The 21,179-nt window shown below is 35.6% G+C and overlaps 1 protein-coding gene across 6 annotated transcripts in view; it reads left to right on the forward strand.

The window, feature by feature from the left end:
- The window catches only part of LRRCC1 (leucine rich repeat and coiled-coil centrosomal protein 1), a 47,132-nt gene extending 26,194 nt beyond the window's left edge, over window positions 1–20,938 (forward strand). For 5 of the 6 annotated variants that reach the window (XM_011291327.4, XM_011291328.4, XM_045049683.1 and 2 more), the window contains 11 exons: window positions 227–375; window positions 4,012–4,216; window positions 5,064–5,203; window positions 7,078–7,279; window positions 7,672–7,857; window positions 8,597–8,771; window positions 9,651–9,814; window positions 13,449–13,657; window positions 13,751–13,888; window positions 17,576–17,711; window positions 20,241–20,938. In XM_011291327.4, the coding sequence (XP_011289629.1) occupies window positions 227–375; window positions 4,012–4,216; window positions 5,064–5,203; window positions 7,078–7,279; window positions 7,672–7,857; window positions 8,597–8,771; window positions 9,651–9,814; window positions 13,449–13,657; window positions 13,751–13,888; window positions 17,576–17,711; window positions 20,241–20,363 (1,827 nt within the window). In that variant the 3' untranslated portion in view covers window positions 20,364–20,938. Of the gene's footprint in view, window positions 1–226; window positions 376–4,011; window positions 4,217–5,063; window positions 5,204–7,077; window positions 7,280–7,671; window positions 7,858–8,596; window positions 8,772–9,650; window positions 9,815–12,191; window positions 12,327–13,448; window positions 13,658–13,750; window positions 13,889–17,575; window positions 17,712–20,240 lie in introns of those variants that run through there. The other variant, XR_006592272.1, reaches the window with a different exon arrangement.
- Window positions 20,939–21,179: the final 241 nt, after the last annotated feature.

Genomic DNA, 21,179 nt, shown 5'->3' on the forward strand with positions numbered 1-21,179 from the left:
ACTAGGACAATAATAATACCAGCTAACATTTATTGAGTGGCTATTATGTACCAGGCACTGTTCTCCACTGTTCTATATAGTGCTTTACTTCCATTAGTTTGTTTAATTCTTACCACAGCCCTTTAAATTAGATAACTGTTATTTCTATATTACAAATGATAAAATTGAGGCAGTGAAAGGTTAGGTAACTTCTCTAGGTTCACATAAGCCTATTGTTTTCTTTCAGACACTCCTTCAACAACTAGACCAAGAGAGAGAGAAGAGGTGGAAAGCTGAACAAGCTGAAAAGAAACTTAGGAGTTATATTGATGAACTGCACAAACATGCAAAGGAGAAAAAAGGTTTTCATACCCTGGCTATGCTCACCACAGATAGGTAAGGGCAAAGTCTGTAAATCTAACTTAGAACTGGAGTACCTCAGTTTACGCTAGCTGTAGTAAGACCAAAAACAATGTATGTGGTTTTAGTTTGTTTTGAACTCATTTTATTTAAAGATTGAATGCTTTGTAAGTTTTTTTTGTAAATGAAGGATTCAGGGTACACTTATTTGCCGTCGAGCTGCTGCCCTCAAGCTGAGACGTGTTAGATAAATTTAAGTATTGTAAGTGAAGAAGAGCAAGAGACTGGAACAGGGATTGGCAGTTTTTTCCTGTAAAGTGTTGGTTTCTGTTAAGGGTAGGGATTGGCGACCTTTCAGCTTTGGAGGTGATATTTGGTCTGTTGCATTTTCTCTTCTGCAGTGGGCTTTGGTACCAGATAGCCCAAGTTTCTTATTCTGGTATTTCTGTTATTCCATCTTATCCATTTCCATTTCCCATTTTATGTTTTTTTGTTTTTTGTTTTTTTTTTTTGTCCTGTATGTATTCTTTAATGCAGGTTTGTCTTACTCCATTCTGTAAGAATACCAGTTTTCTGAAATTACAGTAACGTCATCTTCTGTTTCCTGTAGGTAATTATTTCTAAAGTGATACTTTTCCTCAAACGGTTACAAGACTTTTCTCCATAGTTCTTGATTTATGTGTCTTATCCTTGAATGAGCACACTGTTTCTAGATTCAGTATTTGCCAACAGATAGCGTTTGGGAAGTTGTTCTCAGTTCCATTTCCTATCTGTTTGTACAGTGGATAAATTCCCTTCTATGATCTTAATAGATTAGTTAAGTTGATGTACACAGCTCCTAGCCCAATTCCCAGGTTCTTTTAGGCATTTAACTCATAAAATGTTGTGGTACTTGTGTGTTATTTTTTATTCCCCACTACCTACTTCTCTCATACTTTGTACCCATGCATTATAAGGAAAATTATGATACTCATCATGTGTTCTCTGAGAACCTCTGTTACATAAGCATGATGCATTATACTATTACTATTACTATTACCACCACCCACCAACTTCCTGCCTTATTTGTTTTGGGACAGGCTGTCTTTGATGTAAGAAGATGCTGGTCAGGGGTAAAGAAACAGAATGGATTCATTAACAGTCTATGACGGCCTCAGAAAAACAGTACTCTTATTTGCATTAGGTGCATACTTAGCTAACAGAGTGCAGTGGTAGATTTACAGAGCCCCTGGGACCCTGAGGATATATCCTCCCCCCCCGCCCCCCCCCCCCCCCACACTTTTATGAAGTTGTAGTTTTATGAGGCAAAGCGTGAGTGTTTTAGGGGTGGTTTTTATTTTAACTTCGTTTTGTTTTTCTTCTAATCAAAATTTCTTCCAGACTTTGACATTATGTTTTCTCTTGTTTTTAATTGTAGGTGTATGAATTTTTGCTTTATTCTGTATTGTAGGTATTATTTAATGGGATTTTGGAGGAAGCAGTGTCTGGGGCTGCTAGCCAGCTTCCATTTAAATTGAAAGGCTTTGGGCACACTTCATCTTTATCCTTGCTTAACTTCTCCATTGTTGTCCATGTTTACCATGTTATATATTCGTTATTTTCTTAAAAATTCAGCTTCAGTCATTTCTGATTTGCCTTTTATTTATACCTCAAATGTTCGTTTGGCATTAGATCCTCACACACTTTCATATCCCCTTAAGGGACTTGGTAGGGACTCTGCATTCCTCATCCCTAATAGAGTCTAACATCTAGGTGCCATGTTCTGAATATACATTATTTCAGAAACTCAATCTTCTCTACTATGCTTTTAACACATAACCTATAAACCCCCAAATCTTTATATGTCATCCAGATCTCCTTGATGAACAACAGATCTGATCATCTGATTATCTACCAGAAATACCTTGTGTACCTTGCTCATAAGTGTCTTAAATCAGCATGTCCACAAGTAGACTTATCCTGCTCCCTTATTTTATATTCTCTGTTCTAATAAATGATGTCTCATCCAGTCAGCCACCAAAGCTAGCAATTTAGGAATCATTTTTTTTTTTTTTTGCTTCTTTCTTGTTCTCATATCCCATAACCAGTTGGTATTGGTATCTTCTTTATTCTACTTGCTAAAAGATGTTGAACTATCTTTTCTTTATCCTGTGACTGTCACCTTAGTTTAGGCCCTTATCTCTTGCTTAGATGGTTGTTCTGATTGTACTGATCCGTAGCTGCTCTGCCTCATTCACCAAATATGGTGGTCCACAGAATAAAGGCTAATACTCTTTCACACCAAACTGTCGTTGAGAAAGTAAACAAAGGAAGACCAGTTCGGAGACTACTCTCAAAGGGAAAAGGAGACATAGTAAGGATAAGAATTGGAGAAATGACTAGTATAACACCTGATGGATATATGTACTTTTTTCAGTTGTGGCTTGGAAATTATAGTAAATATATATAGGAGTGGCTGCCTAGCTCAGTAATTTATTCATGAGGCTGTGTCATTGCTGTTTGTTGTCCCATTTTCTTTTTAAAAAAATTTTTTTAAGTTTATTTATTTTGAGAGAGACAGTGCAAGTGAGGGAGGAGCAGAAAGAGAGTGGAAATGGGGAGAGACAGAATTCCAAGCAGGCTCCACACTGTCAGTGCAGAGCCTGATGCGGGGCTTGAACTCATGAAACCATGAGATCATGACCGGAGCCAAAACCAAGAGTCAGAGGACGCTCAGCTGACTGAGCCACCAGGCACCCATGTTGTACCATTTTCAAACACCAGACTTGTATTCTTTCATCATTTGTCTCTCTGCCTATATAATATTGGTCAAGAGATGAACATCTGACCCAAGCTGGGTAAACGAAATGCCTTAGTCCATGGCCACAGTGATTGGTGCATACAGTGGGCATATGAACCAAATTGGACTAATCAGACCTTTCCTAGAACTCTCTTCTAAGTTGAACTAGAGAAAGATAATCTTTTCTATTTGGTCCTCAGGGCTGTTAGGATGTGAGCCCATTTCCTTCTCTCCATACTTACAAGGAAGCCTACATTAGGAAAACAGAAACCAGCCTGTAGAGAATTACAAATAGCCCTTATGGTCTTCATGTCCTTGGTTTCAGGGGCTCCTCAGAATAGTGCACCCCATTCTCTGAATGGTCATGTAGGTCAACAGATTCTCTCTTTTAACTTAGTTAAGAGTTTTCAGTTGTAATCAAACGGTTCCAACTATTACAAAGCTGGGATCAATACTTTGTCAAAGTTAACTTCCAGGTATGTATTTATATATCAATTCTGTCTTACAGCTTTGTAACTGTATCCATGTCTCTTCCCTCTCCTTGAACTCCTTGAAGGCACAGGCTGTATCTTAATCCATCTAGCTTGCTTTTAAGCCCATACCTAGCATAATGTCTGAAACAAATTAGGTGTTTAATAAAGTTTTGCTGTTGAATAGCAAAGTTCATACAAGATAAAATTTTATTAATTTGTATGGAGTGTTTTCCCTTTTGGCACAGTGTTTGTTTCAGGGATGGGAGAGAGTTGTATTATATTGTTTTTCAGCCATTTTTACCTAATGAGGATTTGAAACTTACTTCAAATTTCCTCTTTACTGTAACCTTTAATGTTTACTACAATTTTTAACCTTTTGTATGTGTAATATACTTAAAACCACATTCAATTTCGTTTTAGGTTAAAGGAAATTATATATAAAGAGAGAAATTCCAAAGCACAACTCGAAGTTATGGTTCACAAACTTCAAAATGAAGTAAAAAATCTAAGTATTGAATTAATCGAAGCAAGAGATCAACAAGAGTATCACATTAGACACTTAAGAACCCTGGAAAAAGCATTAGAAAAAATGGAGAGGCAGAAGGGACAACAGCAAGCAGCACAGGTATTTCTCTTTAAATCCGTCAACCATGTGAATTAACACAAATTCATAGCTTTCATCTTGAAACAAGTTATATTGTTATAGAGTAAACTTCAAAGATGTTAGACTATATGCAAAAATTAATTTAAATGTAACAATTCCTGTGGAGTTCTTTCTTTTTCTTTTTTTTTTTTTTTTAAAGATTTTATTTTGGGCACTTGGGTGGCTCAGTTGGTTAAGTGTCAGACTCTTGATTTCGTCTCAGGTTATGATCTCATGGTTCATGGGTACAAGCCCCCACATCTGGCTCTGTGCTGACAGTGCAGAGCCTACTAGGGATTCTCTCTCCCTCTCTCTCTGACCCTCCACCCCACGTCACTTTCATGCTGAAAATAAAAGTAATCTCTACACCCAGTGTAGGGTTTGAACTTAGCAACCCCCCGATCAAGAGTCGGATGCTCTACCAACTGAGCCAATCAGGCCCCCCACTCCCCACCATGGAGTTATTTCTGACTAGCACTTGCAAAGCAGTTTTAAGAATAGTTGGTGGAAATATTAGAGGTTATTAGGCTTATGTTCTGGGAGCCAAGTTTTAAAAGTCTCTTTGGGGATCCCGAAGATATTTCATTTTCATGCCTTTTGAGTGGAAGTTATTGAGGTCTATGATGTAACTAAACAATAGTTAATGCTAGTCCGATGCTTCTAAGACTGTACTTTTATGTGACCATGGCATCATTAATTTAATAAATTTGGAAAAAAATCACCTTAGTCACCAGGTTCTATTTAGAAGTCAGTTTTCTTTGGGGAAGTAGCATTAAAATAGAAGCAGGGAGAGTATTATCTAAATACTGTAATGTATATATTTACTCAGATACGACTTATCCAAGAGATGGAGCTCAAAGCTGCTGCTGCTGATAGAGAAATAAACTTACTTAGAACTTCTCTTCATCAAGAAAAGGAACAAGTACAACAACTTCATGAAGTTCTTACATTGAAGGAACAAGAACACAGGTAAATGAAAAATACATCAGGAAAACGACTTTTAAAAATAGAGAAAGAAAGCTTCTTGGTTCCTCCCTACCTTACTCGCTTACCTAAAGCTAGACTGATTGATCAGTGCTGAAGTCTGACAGAATTAGCTCATGGAAAATAACATGTTTAGGTATGCATTAAAATCAGTCTTACAGAGGGGCGCCTGGGTGGCACAGTCGGTTGAGCGTCCGACTTCAGCCAGGTCACGATCTCGGGGTCCGTGAGTTCGAGCCCCGCGTCAGGCTCTGGGCTGATGGCTCAGAGCCTGGAGCCTGTTTCCGATTCTGTGTCTCCCTCTCTCTCTGCCCCTCCCCCGTTCATGCTGTGTCTCTCTCTGTCCCAAAAATAAAATAAACGTTGAAAAAAAAAATTTAAAAAAAATAAAATAAAATCAGTCTTACAGAAAGAACTGATAGCTTAAAAACAAATAGGTGGCTTTATTGAGGTAAGAACTTATAACAATGAAGCTCATTTTGCATTTTTTCAAGCCCAACCAAAAGTCAGTCATTGTAGTAGAGAAAACTATTTTTTTTTTAATTTTTTTTTTTAATGTTTGTTTATTTTTGAGAGAGAGAGACAGAGACAGAGTGTGAGCAGGGGAGGGGCGGAGAGAGAGGGAGACACAGAATCGGAAGCAGGCTCCAGGCTCCGAGCTGTCAGCAAGGAGCCCGACACGGGGCTCGAACTCAGAGTGTGAGGTCATGACCTGAGCTGAAGTCGGACGCTTAACCGACTGAGCCACCCAGGCGCCCCGAGAAAACTATTTTAATTGACCCCCAGGTAACTGCCTGTTAAATTAATCAATAGCTTTTATTCCTCTGTAGTGCAGGAGTCAACAAACTTTTTCTTTGAAGGGCCAGATAGAAAATATTTTAGGTTTTGCAGGCCATACCTAACTATATTTTTGTAGTAATAAAGTAGCCATAAGCAATATGTAAATGAATGGGCATGGCTATGTTCCAATAAAAGTTTATTTCCAAAAAAAGAGTCTCCGGCCAGATTTGGTCCATCACTTATAGTTTGCCAGCCCTGCTCTGTGGAGTCCACAATAATTTGAACACTTGCAGCTAGTTATCTACTCACTGCCCTACCAGTTGAATTGTGTATTTGCAGGAGTTAACTGTGTTTGTTACCAAACCTGTTTTGTTTTTGCCCTTATGTAAATGAAATTTTTACTGTATAAATTTAAATTTTGATGCACCGGGGAAAATTGTCAACATGTGCAGGGGCAGAACGACTATAAAAGATGAGGGGGGAAATAATTGTAAAAATCTAAAATTTTGCACTTAGTTTCCTTCGCAGATAGCTTTTAACTTCTTGTTCTGATTTAAAGAAACCAAAACTAGAAATAATGGATTTTGTATTATGGGTTTGACTTATTCAGGAAAAATAGTGGAAAACTGTAAAGAATTAACTCATATTTAAATAAACTTGCCCTATATATCAAAAGACCAGTGAATACTTTCACACTTTAACTGTTTTTTTTCTCTTAACCAACCACCAGTACCAGTCAGACTGTATTAGTAGTATGTCACAGTTGTATGTCAAAGACGATACAGTGAAGTAGAACTTGACTTCTACAAATGCACCTGAAGAATTTTAGAAATCATAAAATGATTCTGAACTATCTCAGTGAAGTTAAGATACAGCAGACCCCTTTTATCCCCATCACCACTGAATACATATAGTCTTCGTCTAACTACCATCCTCCGCCAGGTTGTTTTTGAAAGTGAGAAGCTGATTTTAAGTTAACAATAGAGAATATAGAATATTTAATAACTATTTAAACAGCCTTAAAGTTTTTCTTTCCAGATGAATAGCATCCTGCGATTTTTATTTGTATTTCATTCCAGGAAAGAACTTGAAACAAGGGAGTTTCTCAGTGATGCTGAGTTCCAAGAAGCCTTAGCTAAAGAAGTAGCTAAAGAAGAAAGAAAGCATGAACAAGATATAAAAGAGTACCAAGAAAAAATTGATACATTAAACCAACAGTATATGGATTTAGAAAATGAATTCCGTATTGCTTTAACTGTTGAAGCCAGAAGATTTAAAGATGTAAGAATTGGCATCTAGCTTTTTATTGAAAACAAAATCAGCAAGATATGGTTGGATGAGAGGACTACATTTTAGAATTCTAGCTTTATTTACATGTTGCCTCTGTTTTTAAGCAAATTACTTAAATTCTTAGAGCCTTAGTTTCTTCACAAAAATATAGCTACTCTTCAGTGCTGTTGCAAAAACTGAGTGAGATTATAAATGGTCAAGTAAAGACAGCACCGGAATAAGAATTGGGAAGCCTGAATTCTCCTATTTCTATAGAGCAGGGGGCAAACTAAAGACCCTAGGCCTATTTTTGTAAATAAAGTTTTATTAGAACACAGCCACAGAAACAAATAGTTTCTAAATATTTGGAGAACTGCTATTTATAATGCAATTTTGAAATATAGGTTAAAGATGGTTTTGAAAATGTTGCAACTGAGTTAGCAAAGAGCAAGCATGCTCTTGTTTGGGCGCAACGAAAAGAAAATGAATCTTCCTCTTTAATTAAAGATTTGACCTGTATGGTGAAGGAGCAAAAAACAAAACTTGCAGAAGTTTCGAAATTGAAACAAGAAACAGCAGCAAATTTACAGGTAAAACATTGAAACATTTTATTTCCTCTTTAATTTTTTTATCATAGTCTCATGTATATTTTGACGATTTTAATGCTAAGTATATATATGATGCATATGAGAAAAGTAATATAACTAGGAGATTCAACAATGACTTCACAGATTGTATTGCTTACACTAAAATGGTATTTAAATAAGTGAATTTAAGAACTGTACTTAGGTAAATAGGTTCCAGTTGTCTGTGATACAGCAGAAATTGTGATGGTGATACTCAGATGGTTGAGGTTCAGGAAATGGCACACAAATTGCTGATAGTCTTGTGGTGGTGATGGTTGTCTTTAGATAGACCTAGCTATAGTAATTCTTAAATTAACCTTTTTAGTGCTGTTGTCTCAGTTTTAAACATTAGCTGTATTTTGCCCAAGAAAACTTAATTCCAGAAAGTGACCTTTAGATTATTGCTATAAATGCTGGGTGAGAAATTTTGAGTATTACATGTATAATTGCTCTTTTAAGATAACTGATATTAGAATAAAATTCAGCATTCTTAAAGGAATAGTCCCTTAAAATTTGACTTTTTATTTTATGACGTACACTTATCTTAAAATGAAAACCTTTGAAATGTAAAATTTAGGAGCATTTACTTTGTATTTGGTTAGATAACAATTTTTCTCCTAAAATGCAAAAAGTAAAAAATAGAGCACTTAAATGTAATACTGTGCTTTTTTTTTTTTTTTTGATGTTTTTTGGGGATATACAGAATCAAATCAACACCCTTGAAATCTTGATTGAAGATGACAAGCAGAAGAGTATTCAAATAGAACTTCTCAAGCATGAAAAAGTCCAGCTCATTTCTGAGCTAGCCGCCAAGGAATCTCTAATTTATGGTTTAAGGACAGAAAGAAAAGTATGGGGGCATGAGCTGGCACAACAAGGTAAAATTTTCAAAGGGAAAATAGCTCATTCTTCTAAACCAACAATTCTGGGTATTGATGAGAAAAACAAGCGCTCATTAATTCTGCCTAAGACATACCAAAAAAAGGCAACACTTTATATGGAAGGATAAGTAAGCATTTGCCAGCCAAACAGCCAGATGAAATGCCTAAGATGTGAAATAGTTTATTACACTAGTTAGGAAGTTACAGCTCTGATTTTTTTCTTAATTTTGGTTTTCTTCCCAACATAATTTGGTTACTTTTCTGATCAGGTATACATTTACAGTGCTTCAACTAACTAAGTCATTGAAATAATTCTTACACAGTGATTTTAAATTATTTGTATAGTATGCAGTATTCATGTTTTTTCCTAAAAATTTGGTAACACTTTTGTTATACATAGAGAAATGTGAGAATAGTGTATGAATGAAAACCACTTTAGGTGTAGGTATATTTACTCTTAGTCTCCTTTCTTTTCCAATCACTAAAGCAAGAGATAGACACTGTTTTATGGCCTTCATAGATTACAAATTATGAATAGCTAGATGTTGGTCTTAGTGGAGAATTGCTCATTTGTCCATTCCATATAAGAATCTTTAATATGATTGTTTGAATGTCATAAGTTGATCAATTAAATATCACATGTCTGAGTTACTTGTTTTTGATTTGTGGCTTTAGGTTTTCCAAATAGCCACAGGTGTTTAAAGGGCCTTTTGGTTCTTTTCCCGTTTCCTTTTATATTATGCTTTATGTATTTTGGGTTTTTATTCAGTTTTTCTTTTTATTTACTTTTTATTTACATTGTTAAATTAGATATTCATAAAATACAAATTCTCCAAGATCTTTAAAAGTTTGTAACTCATGATGTTTATTTCTCAGGATCGTCTCTAGCCTTAAATCGTGGCAAATTAGAGGCTCAAAATGAAAGTTTATGTAGAGAGAATGAGTCTCTGAGAAAGGCAAATGAACGTGATAATGATGCATTAAGAATTAAGTGCAAAATCATAGAAGACCAAACTGAAACCATTGGAAAATTAAAAGTTGTAAGTTTGATACTTTATTTTGGGAAAAGAGCGTGTGGCAGTTTTGTAAATCTGTGGATCAGAGTATCGAATAAATATCTGTCTCAGTGAATCCCAACTGTTGTGGAATTTGGGACATTATCAGATGTTTCCTTATGTAATCTATGCCCTTTGCCTTTTAAAATGACTCTATGGCCTTTATTAACTTTAAATTACTTTTACCTCAGAATTTTATGGGATGTTATCATGGTTCTGTGAAATAACTGAAAATAATGTTATTAAAGGGTTAGGAATCTTAAGAAAATTAATGTTTTATATGTTTAAAATATCCATTTAGAGCACTGTTTAGGATCTCCTAATATTGCTAAATTCTGAAAATTGTGACAAAACCCAACTATTCTGTATTTAAAAGTAGAAATAGTTTGTAAAACTATGCTTGTTCCCAGGGGAAACCATTTCACCTTCTTCTTCCAATATGGCATATCTTAATAGAGAATTCTACTATGTTCACTTGTTTCAAAGTATGTTACATGAAAATTTTCCAGAGAAATTTTTTGAAACTTATCTTGAGCACTGAATCAAATTTGATCTCCAAAATTTTCTTCTAGAGATTATCTCTTAAAGTGTAAAACTGAGCCTGGCTGGCTCAGTGGGTTAAGTGTTCAACTCTTGATTTCAGCTCAAATCATAATCTCAGTGTTCGTGAGATTGAGCCCTGCGTTGGGCTCCACACTAACAGTGAGGAGCCTGCTTGGGATTCTCTCTCTTCCTCTCCCTCTCTTTCTGCCCCTCCTCCACTCACACATGTTCTCTCTCTCTCTCTCTAAAAATAAATATTTTTTTAAAAAGTGTAAAAACTGAGAAAGTATTTAAAAAACTTCTAAATGAGATTATCACCCATTAAAAGTAACAACTCGTTCTTCAGAGTAGCTATAACTGCCTAAGATTTAATTTTCTTTTTCTTAGTCATTTTTAAGAAACTCCTTGAGAACTTGACTTTATCAAGTACAGAAAATAAATCTGTATGACCATGTTGCTATATCCTTAGCTAGGTTTAGGCCATGAATGCCTGAATTGTATCACTCTAAGCAATTACATTGTTGTTCACTCCATTGAAATTTGGTTTCAGTATATCCAAAATTTCAAATATATCTGTCATACATGCCAACGTGCAGTGAAAATTATTGAAATTTTTTAGCAGCAAGCCTTTTTTCTTGTTTTAAAATTCTAGCCAAACATATTTTCCTTTGAGTTAAGCTAAGTATGAAACAGAAAGACTTGTGATTTGCTTTTTAAATTTCACAAAGCAAAGCAGGGGATACTATGGGTACAAGACATTGATTTGACAAAGCTACTTCTACAGAAGACTACTGCCTTCTTGTCAGTCTCCGAGCAGGAAGGAAATGACTAGTAATGAATGATACAGTGGAGCCAAAACACTGTTGAGTTTTAGTTTTAGAGTTTTGGTTTTAAAAAAAAAAAAGTTCAGATTTCTCAACCCATCATTCTTTTCCATTAACTTACTACATTTACTTTAGAGAACACTGCACAGCCTCACAGGTGTGAGTATTAGGGTGCTTTCCCACCAACCATGTAACAGAGAGAGATAGTTAGGCATAATTTCTTTCAGCAGTAAATTCATCTAAAACCGATAATGACCTTTATCTATTGTTAGGTTGGATGTTCATAGAATAGAAAACCTTCAGGTCTTTTAAAGTTTGTCACTGATCGTGTTGTTTCTCAGGATTTTCTCTAGGCCAAAATCATGGGAAATTAGTGGCTCATATTGAAAGTTTATAGAGAGAGAACAAGTCTCTGCAAAAGGCAAATGAACCTGATACTGATGTTTGATGTTTTGGAGTGTGATATTTTCAATTAAATGGAATCTATAGTTAGCTTCTGACTATGGGAATCAGAAGCAGAAGTTTTTTTAAAAATTCTGTTTCTGCCCCATATATTATTTTGGTATTTTTCAGTATATCTGGGTCATAGTACTCTCTGATGCTGCAATGTTTATCATTCTTTTTGATTAATAGGGTTATTTCATAATAATTTTGTATAGCTTTTGTGAACTCCCATAACATATGTCAAGACTGCTCACTCTTAGTGCTTCAGAGAGTCAGGGGGACAAAATAAACAATTCATGACTTTTTTGCAAATGTTGGTCAAGACTAGGAGACTACCCAACATCTTTGCTTAGATTTTTGCATATGTAACACACTGAGGAATTGAACTGCATTGTTTATAATTCTTATGAATATATACTTAAATTGGCCTTTCCCAGTATTTGTGTGTTTGCCTCCATCTTCTTCCCAAAAGGAAAAAAGGCAAGGTGGAGTGGGGCAGAGGAAAGAGGGTAAAAATAGGAACTGCCAATTTCATCTATTCTCACTTACAGAGACTGATACCAGTAGTCGGTGTGTAGCAGACTGTTCCAGACATCCAGGCATGCCCTGACAAAGCAAAGAAATAGTCATTGGAATAAATCACCTATAGGAAGCCTAATCCCTGCAGACATTTAACGCTGCCTAAGGTGGTTTTGATCTTTCATTATCCTCTGATTTGTAGTATGCACATACAGGATAAAGTCTGGCTCATGGTATAGAAGATAGCATAAAAAGTTTGGGGAGATGTAAACCCTGTTCTTATGTGACATTTTAATAGTGATAAAATCATGCTTTGTTTTGAGGTAAAGCATTTATTTGCTCATCCTGATGCAGAAAGCACTTCTGTTGAATATAGTAGAAATAGCAGTTTAATTAGTGCCACACGTACTGTGCATATCAGTCTTTGCTGTATCTGTCATCCACCTAGAGTTTTCTTTCTCTTTCTGTCATGCAAACATTTTTTCAAATGCAAAATTACAGTAATTGAAAATTTTTATTGTGCCGCTTTTCCTTCTCCCTCTATGATTGATAATTGCTAACTTAACTTACTGAAATAAAAAGTATAAAGGGCATAAGAATTTTATCTTCCTTTTTCTTTTTTTGTAATTTTTTTTTTAATTTTTTTTTTCAACGTTTATTTATTTTTGGGACAGAGAGAGACAGAGCATGAACGGGGGAAGGGCAGACAGAGGGAGACACAGAATCGGAAACAGGCTCCAGGCTCCGAGCCATCAGCCCAGAGCTGACGCGGGGCTCGAACTCACGGACCGGCAAGATCGTGACCTGGCTGAAGTCGGACGCTTAACCGACTGCGCCACCCAGGCGCCCCTGTAATTTTTTAATGTTTATTGGTTTTTGAGAGAGGCAGAGCATGAATAGGGAAGGGGCAGAGAGAGAGAGAGGGAGACATAGAATCTGACTGAAGCAGGCTTCAGGCTCTGAGCTGTCAGCAGAGCCTGACGTGGGGCTCGAACCCACAAACTGTGAGATCATGATCTGAGCAGAAGTCAGACACTTAACTGACTAAGCCATCCAGGTGCCCCTAGAATTTTATCTTTCTTAATAGCACTTAAAACAAAGTAGTAGTGATGTTTCTTGTTGATTGTTATTAAAAAATGTCCTGTAAATCTTTTTGAAAACATTTAGTGAATATTCAGTTTATTTTTTAATCTGTAGTTTTTAGAATCATTTTAAACCATTAAATCCAAATAGGAAATGAGACATCTGAGTTAATAAAAATAAAGTGCTGATTTTTTTGTTTCTCTAAGTGTGTACAAGAAAAAGAAGAACAAATCAAAGTATTACAAGAAAAGATCATTGAAATACAAAAATGTACCCAAGAACAACTTGATGAAAAATCTTTACAACTGGATGACGTAATTGAAAAACTGGAAAGACACAATGAAAGAAAAGAAAAACTAAAACAGCAGTTGAAAATAAAGGAATTAGAACTTGAAGAAATTAGAAAAGCTTATAGGTATTATATAATATTTCCTATTGAGAAATAAAATGTGGCTTAATAGTTTCATATAACTAATTTTATTTTTTAAATTATTTCTTTTTGTATTAGTACACTTAATCAGAAGTGGCATGATAAAGGAGAGCTTCTAAGTCATCTGGAAATGCAAGTAAAAGAAGTAAAAGAAAAATTTGAAGACAAGGAAAAGAAACTTAAAGCAGAAAGAGACAAAAGTATTGAACTACAAAAGTAAGTCCTAAAGTATGTGGGAGATCTTTCTCTTTTTTTTTTTTAATTTATTTTTTTTAATATGAAATTTACTGTCAAATTGGTTTCCATAAAACACCCAGTGCTCATCCCAACAGGTGCCCTGTTCAATGCCCATCACCCACTTTCCCCTCCCTCCCACCCCCCATCAACCCTCAGTTTATTCTGTTTTTAAGAGTCTCTTACGGTTTGGCTCCCTCCCTCTCTAACTTTTTTTTTTTACCCCTTCCCCTCCCCCATGGTCTTCTGTTAAGTTTCTCAGGATCCACATAAGAGTGAAAACATATGGTATCTGTCTTTCCCTGTATGCCTTATTTCACTTAGCATAACACTTTCCATTTCCATCCACGTTGCTACAAAAGGCCGTATTTCATTCTTTCTCATTGCCAAGTAGTATTCCATTGTATATATAAACCACAACTTCTTTATCCATTCATCAATTGATGGACATTTAGGCTCTTTCCATAGTTTGGCTATTATTGAAAGTGCTGCTATAAACATTGGGGTACAAATGCCTCTATGCATCAGCACTCCTGGATCCCTTGGGTAAATTCCTAGCAGTGCTATTGCTGCGTCATAGGGTAGATCTATTTTTAGCTGTTTGAGGAACCTTCACACTGTTTTCCAGAGTGGCTGCACCAGTTTGCATTCTCCTCAACAGTGCCAGAGGGTTCCCGTTTCTCCACATCCTCTCCAGCATCTATAGTCTTCTGATTTGTTCATTTTAGCCATTCTGACTGGCGTGAGGTGATATCTCAGTGTGGTTTTGACTTGTATTTCCCTGATGATGAGGAGTGACATTGAGCATCTTTTCATGTGCCTGTTGGCCATCTGGATGTCTTCTTTAGAAGTGTCTATTCATGTCTTCTGCCCATTTCTTCACTGGATTATTTGTTTTTCAGGTGTGGAGTTTGGTGAGTTCTTTATAGATTTTGGATACTAGCCCTTTGTCCGATATGTCATTTGCAAATATCTTTTCCCATTCCATCGGTTGTCTTTTAGTTTTGTTGATTGTTTCCTTTGCAGTGCAGGAGCTTTTTATCTTGATGAGGTCCCAATAGTTCATTTCTGCTTTTAATTCCCTTGCCTTTGGAGATGTGCCAAGTAAGAAATTGCTGCGGCTGAGGTCAGAGAGGTTTTTTCCTGCTTTCTCCTCTAGGGTTTTGATGGTTTCCTGTCTCACATTCAGGTCCTTTATCCATTTTGAGTTTATTTTTGTGAATGGTGTGAGAAAGTGGTCTAGTTTCAATCTTCTGCATGTTGCTGTCCAGTTCTCCCAGCACCATTTGTTAAAGAGACTGTCTTTTTTCCACTGGATATTCTTTCCTGCTTTGTCAAAGATCAGTTGGCCATACTTTTGTGGGTCTAGTTCTGGGGTTTCTATTCTATTCCATTGGTCTATGTGTCTGTTTTTGTGTCAATACCATGCTGTCTTGATGATTACAGCTTTGCAGTAGAGGCTAAAGTCTAGGATTGTGTTGCCTCTGTGGGAGATCTTTTGATTTAAACACTGGATTGGGATGGGTGAGATGTAAAAAGCATATGTAAATGTATTTATGTGTATATATGGCTTATATGAGTTATTTGGTACTTAGTGCGTAACACATAGTAGTAATTGTTGGGTGAATATTTTTTTTTATGACTGTGATTATTTTCAAACTGATTGAAACATCTAGTGATATTTTTGGCTCTTCTGTGTGGAGTTTAGAATGGGCAGTCCCTTAACTACCAGGGGCAGTGAACTCCTGAAGAAGCTAGAGCGGATTTCAGTAGCAGGCCTGCACAAACTGAGGATGAGAGCTAATTTGAAAGAAGGGGAAGAAAATGTATACCTGGGTGCCATCGGTGTGTAGATTTTATAAAATCCCACAGAGGAAATGAAGGCTTCACCTTGTAAACTATGTAACTGGACTTCTTAAAATAATTTATAAAGTTGGCTGCCTTGAAAAATAGGTAACACAGTTTAATGATCAGTTAAACTCTGGTCAAGATTAAAGAGTGGTATGGATAAACAGCAAAATCTCATGTAGGGGTCAGTTCCCATTATATCAAATCTAATAGAACCTGGAATTTGATTTCTTATATTTTAACTCAGTGTAAATGGAAAAGGTTTTGTACTGACAGTAGTGTCTTGTTTGTCTGCTAATGGACCCTGTTCCACTTTGCTTTCAACCAGCACTAATACAGGGACTTTGGCTTGGAACCTGTTGAAATTTTCTCTCCTGCCTGTCACAATTGGGAGTCTCTTATATCCTAAAAGAAATAATCATTTCCTATAAATTGCAGTTCCTAAAGTTAATATAAATCATAAAGCCTGACAGTTTTCAAAATCTCTTATATTGCATTGTTTGTCATGTTGTTAATAGCAAAACAGTAAAGACCTGATTGTATACATTAATGCTTTTATGCGTTGTAGACTAAGATTAGTATGTAAGATAGAAGATTTTTAACTTAATAGAATTTTAATAAAAACAGATTTTATTTATATAGCCTTTTATAATACATAAATTGGGGTGCCTGGCTGGCTCAGTCAGAAGAGCATGTGACTCGTGATCGTGGGGTTGTGGGTTTGAGCCCCATATTGGATATAGAGATCACTTAAATAAATAAATTTTTTAAAAAATACATAATTGGTCTTTTTCTTATATCTTATTTTGCAACCAACAATAATTCTGTGAGGTTGGCAGAATAGGTAGGATTATCCTGTTTGTATAGTTTAAAAAACTTAAAAGCAGAGTTTGTGACTTGCCCTTAAGTCATACAGCTACTAAGGGTTGCTTGCATCTGGGAACATAAGAAAGACTTGATTCACGGAACCAGTGTTCAGTCTATTACTATGGGCTATGCCAAAAGCAGAAAATATGTTCATTGTGGACTTAACTTTTTTAAATGAAATTATTCATACTTAATATAAAGGAATTGGTTTTTTGCCTCTAAGAAACTTATAGCGCTAAAATTTTTTGAATACAGTACTGTTTAATGTGTTTATTAACACAGGGTTTTATCTGTTAAACATTAGCATAGAAAAGTCAGATCTACATGTTCATAAACCTAAACCTGCCTATAACGTACACTTCTCAAATTATCACACTACAAACACATGGAGAAAAAAAATTGATAGCAATCATCTATGAATGTGCTTATATATCATACCATGAGACTCAAAATAAATGGGAACCAGAGTACTCTGACTTTTAGAGGATAAAAGGGTAACAAATTTTCATTGATGTTATCCTGCCCTGTTCTGTTACTAACAGATTCTGCTGGATGAACTACTTAATGTCTTTTATTACCCAGGATACCTTCTTCTATTTAATGGAGTTATATATAGTTCCATTAAAATGTGAATGTAAGATGGGGTGCCTGGGTGGCTCAGTTGGTTAAGCATCTGACTCTTGATTTCTGCTCAGGTCATGATCTCACAGTTTGTGAGATCAAGCCCCATGTCGGGCTCTGTGCTTACCGCGTGGAGCCTGCTTAGGATTCCCTCTCCCTCTCTCTGCCCCTCTCCCATGCACGTGCTCGCTCTCTCTCTCTCTGTCTCTCTCTCTCTCAAGATAAATAAATAAACATTTTTTTAAAAAGTGATGTAAGAGCTGCCATCTAAGAAGAAAAGAAATCCTAATTTTTATAAACAAAGATAATATGGTTTTTGTACTTTTTTTTAAGGGATGCGGTGGAAAAGCTTCATAGTATGGATGATGCCTTTAAAAAACAAGTTGATGCAATTGTTGAAGCTCATCAAGCTGAAATAATACAACTAGCAAGTGAAAAGCAGAAATACATTGATTCTGCAAATTTCAAGGTACTATCAAGAAAATTTGCTTTGATAATCAGTATTAAATTATTATAGCTAAATAAGTTATATCTTTGAGAATTATAAAGAGAAAAGGCAGTATGATTTAATGACTGAATAGATATGAAGAATGTTGCTAAAACTATTGTGCAATCAGGCCAAAATGCTAGTAATACCTAGACTAGTTGTAGAATTCTAAGGAAACCAAAATTAGAAGTTTGATTCCGATGTGCACCTGCTCCATGATCTCTGAATAAAAATTGACGTATTCCTGATTAGTCTCATATGGAAGCACCTTTGGTTACACATAGGCAGGGTAAGAATGTGAATAAGTACAATTCATCACTACCTTGGAAATAACTCCCAAGATGTGTTTTGTTAATTAGGGTTTAAGACTATCTTTGATAATCTTGAATGATATTTAATATCATCAACAGGAATTTTAGGTGTTATTAAATCAGAAGCAACATCAGAATCACCTTATAGAGCTTGTTGGTTTTGTTTTGTTTTTTAATATTTATTTTGAGAGCGAGCACACATATGCTAGTTGGGGAGGGGCAGAAAGAGGAGCCCAAGCAGGCTCCATGCTCAGCACAGAGCCTGATGCAGGGCTTGATCTCAAGACTACGAGATCACCAGAGAAGAATGCAGGGGCGCCTGGGTGGCTCAGTGGGTTAAGTGTCCGACTCTTGGTTTCTGCTCAGGTCATGATCTCACGGTTTGTGAGCTCGAGCCCCATGTCAAGCTCCGTGCTGACAGTGCAGAGCCTGCTTAGGATTCTCTCTCTTCCTCTTTATCTGCCCTTCCCCCTCTCACTTTCTCTGTCTCTCTCAAAAATAAATAAAAATAAAAAAGGTAGAGCACTTAACTGACTGAGCCACCCAGATGCCCCTAGAGCTTTTTAATAATACATATGCATGAGCTTCCCCCCCAGAGACATTCATTTCCTAAGTCTCTTGTATTTTAGTTAGACCCAATTATTTTAAAACTCAGCAGGTAACACCTGTTTGGTTTGATATGTCCCCTCTTTTGAGACCTACTAGATCAGTGGAACAGTTGTAAATTTCCATTTCTCCTTGATTTTGAAGTGGCAATAAGAAAGTGAGATACCTGGGCGCCTGGGTGGCGCAGTCGGTTGAGCGTCCGACTTCAGCCAGGTCACGATCTCACGGCCCGTGAGTTCGAGCCCTGCGTCAGGCTCTGGGCTGATGGCGCGGAGCCTGGAGCCTGCTTCCGATTCTGTGTCTCCCTCTCTCTCTGCCCTCCCCCGTTCATTCTCTGTCTCTCTCTGTCTCAAAAATAAATAAACGTTAAAAAAAAAAAAATTAAAAAAAAAAAATTAAAAAAAAAAAAAAAGAAAGTGAGATACCTGTATGACTAGAGACTCAGAAACCAGTGACTGGGAAAGAGTTCATAAACAGAAAGAGTGACTCCATATAATTATTACAGTTGTGTGATTAGGTGACATTACCCTCAGGAGTCTATGTGCAAAGAAGGAAGCAACAAGGTCTTTGGAAATAATGAATAAGGAAGTATAACTTGTTCAAAATGTAGTTCTTTATTTTATTTCATGTCAACAGATGTTTCAGAAGTTTTCTTTAAAATCTACCAAGTTTAACAGGGGTGTATCAGGTAATACCAAATAAAACATAAGATTAGGCCCTTAGTTGAAAGGGAAATAATAAGTTTGATATTGGACCTCTAGTGCCAATATTACTTAATAATATCAAAGGGATGTGTCTGTTTGAGAGTTAGAGAAATGGCACCAGAGCTTAAATGTTATAATCATGAAAACATTGTAAATTATCACATGAATATAATTTAAATTAGGAGAAATACTAATTTTCTCAGGGAAAAAACAATTAGGAAATCTATATTAGAGATTAGGAAGAGGGAGATAAACAGAAAGGAATGGTCATATTGATAGTACTGTCAGGAATGTTGTATCATAGGAGAATTTCAAGCAGAAATTAGTAGGATCAAATGCAAAGAATCCTAGGAGAATATAGGTTAGGAAGAAATGACAAAATTATCTTTCAAAAAGATGGTAATTTATAACCCACAGCAATTTTAGAAATGAGATAGACTAAATTAAAGCATTTCTTTAGGAAGGGAGGTTATTTGTTTTGAAAGTTTATAAGGAATTGATATTTTGCTTGAACTCATGATTCCTTATTCATACGTAGTACAGGACAGTGGAAAGATTAAGTCAAAAGAATGGTTTCTGTCCATATACGCTACTGAGAAGCTGTATAACTTGAACAAATTTTCTAAGCTCTAAAATAGAGTTAAAATAAATGCCCATGTGCTCATCACAAGCACCCATGAGATATAGACAATATACATGTAAGTACTTTGTGTACAGTATAAACATTGATTTCCCTATTAGTATTTGAACAAGTTACATTTTACTAACCTCTTTGCTTTAAATGAATACCACAAGTTACAAAATTGAAGAGAGTAAAGTGTTGACTTTTTGTTTCAGAATACATTTTTAAAATCTATTTTCTTTAAAAATGAATTTATATGTTGATTTAGGTCCATCTAGTTGAAGAAGAAATGCGTGAACTTCTGCAAGAAACATGCAAGAACAAAAAAGCAATGGAAGAAAAAATTAAGCAACTTGCTTTTGCTCTAACTGAAATTCAGCGAGAAATGTGATGTTTCTGAGAATGAATTTAATTGAAATGGAACAGCAGACCTATTGTAAAAATGATTAAATATTGTAATAGTAGTAACTGCTACGACTTTGAAATGTCTCTTTGTACACATTTCATTCTGATTATATTTTAAAAGACTTTTGATCAAGTATTTTTTAATTGTATCTGTAGGTTTCTATAATAAATTGTTGATAATATGTGTATTAGAAAAACCTATCAACCAGATTTATGACACTTTCTTGTTTCTGTGCTATATATACATTGTTTGGCAATTACACATTTGCCTACAAATATGTAAATAGAAATTAAGATTAGTATTTAGACTATATGAGGTAAAATATTTTCATCATTGTTGTTACATTATTGTGTTGATGAAAAACTAATATATATATTGGTCATCCTTTAGTAGATGTAGCTCCATTTTTTTCATAAGTGTAGCTGAAAAGATTTGAAGTCTGTATGATAAAGATGTGGCATTCTTAACAAAGCACAGGTAACCATCTCCACATCACTTATAATGACCCCTTTTTTAGAATGCATATGACTTTTTCATTAAAGATTATACTTAAGGTTTTATGAACATTGTCTGTTCCTCAGCAGCAACACTACTGTTCCATGCTCATTTTCCCTTCTAATCACTGTATATAAAAGAATTCTTATTTTAACTTTTGTCATCTCTTATGCTCCTATGCATGCAGAAAAAGGAAAAAACCTAAATACTATTTCTAAAAGAAAGAATATTTTGAACTAACAGCCACTGAAGTAAGTTTTAAAAATTAAATGCAATCAGAAAAAAATGCAAATGCTTCTAAAAGAG

Source organism: Felis catus, chromosome F2 (assembly GCF_018350175.1).
Source record: "Felis catus isolate Fca126 chromosome F2, F.catus_Fca126_mat1.0, whole genome shotgun sequence".
NCBI lineage: Eukaryota > Metazoa > Chordata > Mammalia > Carnivora > Felidae > Felis > Felis catus.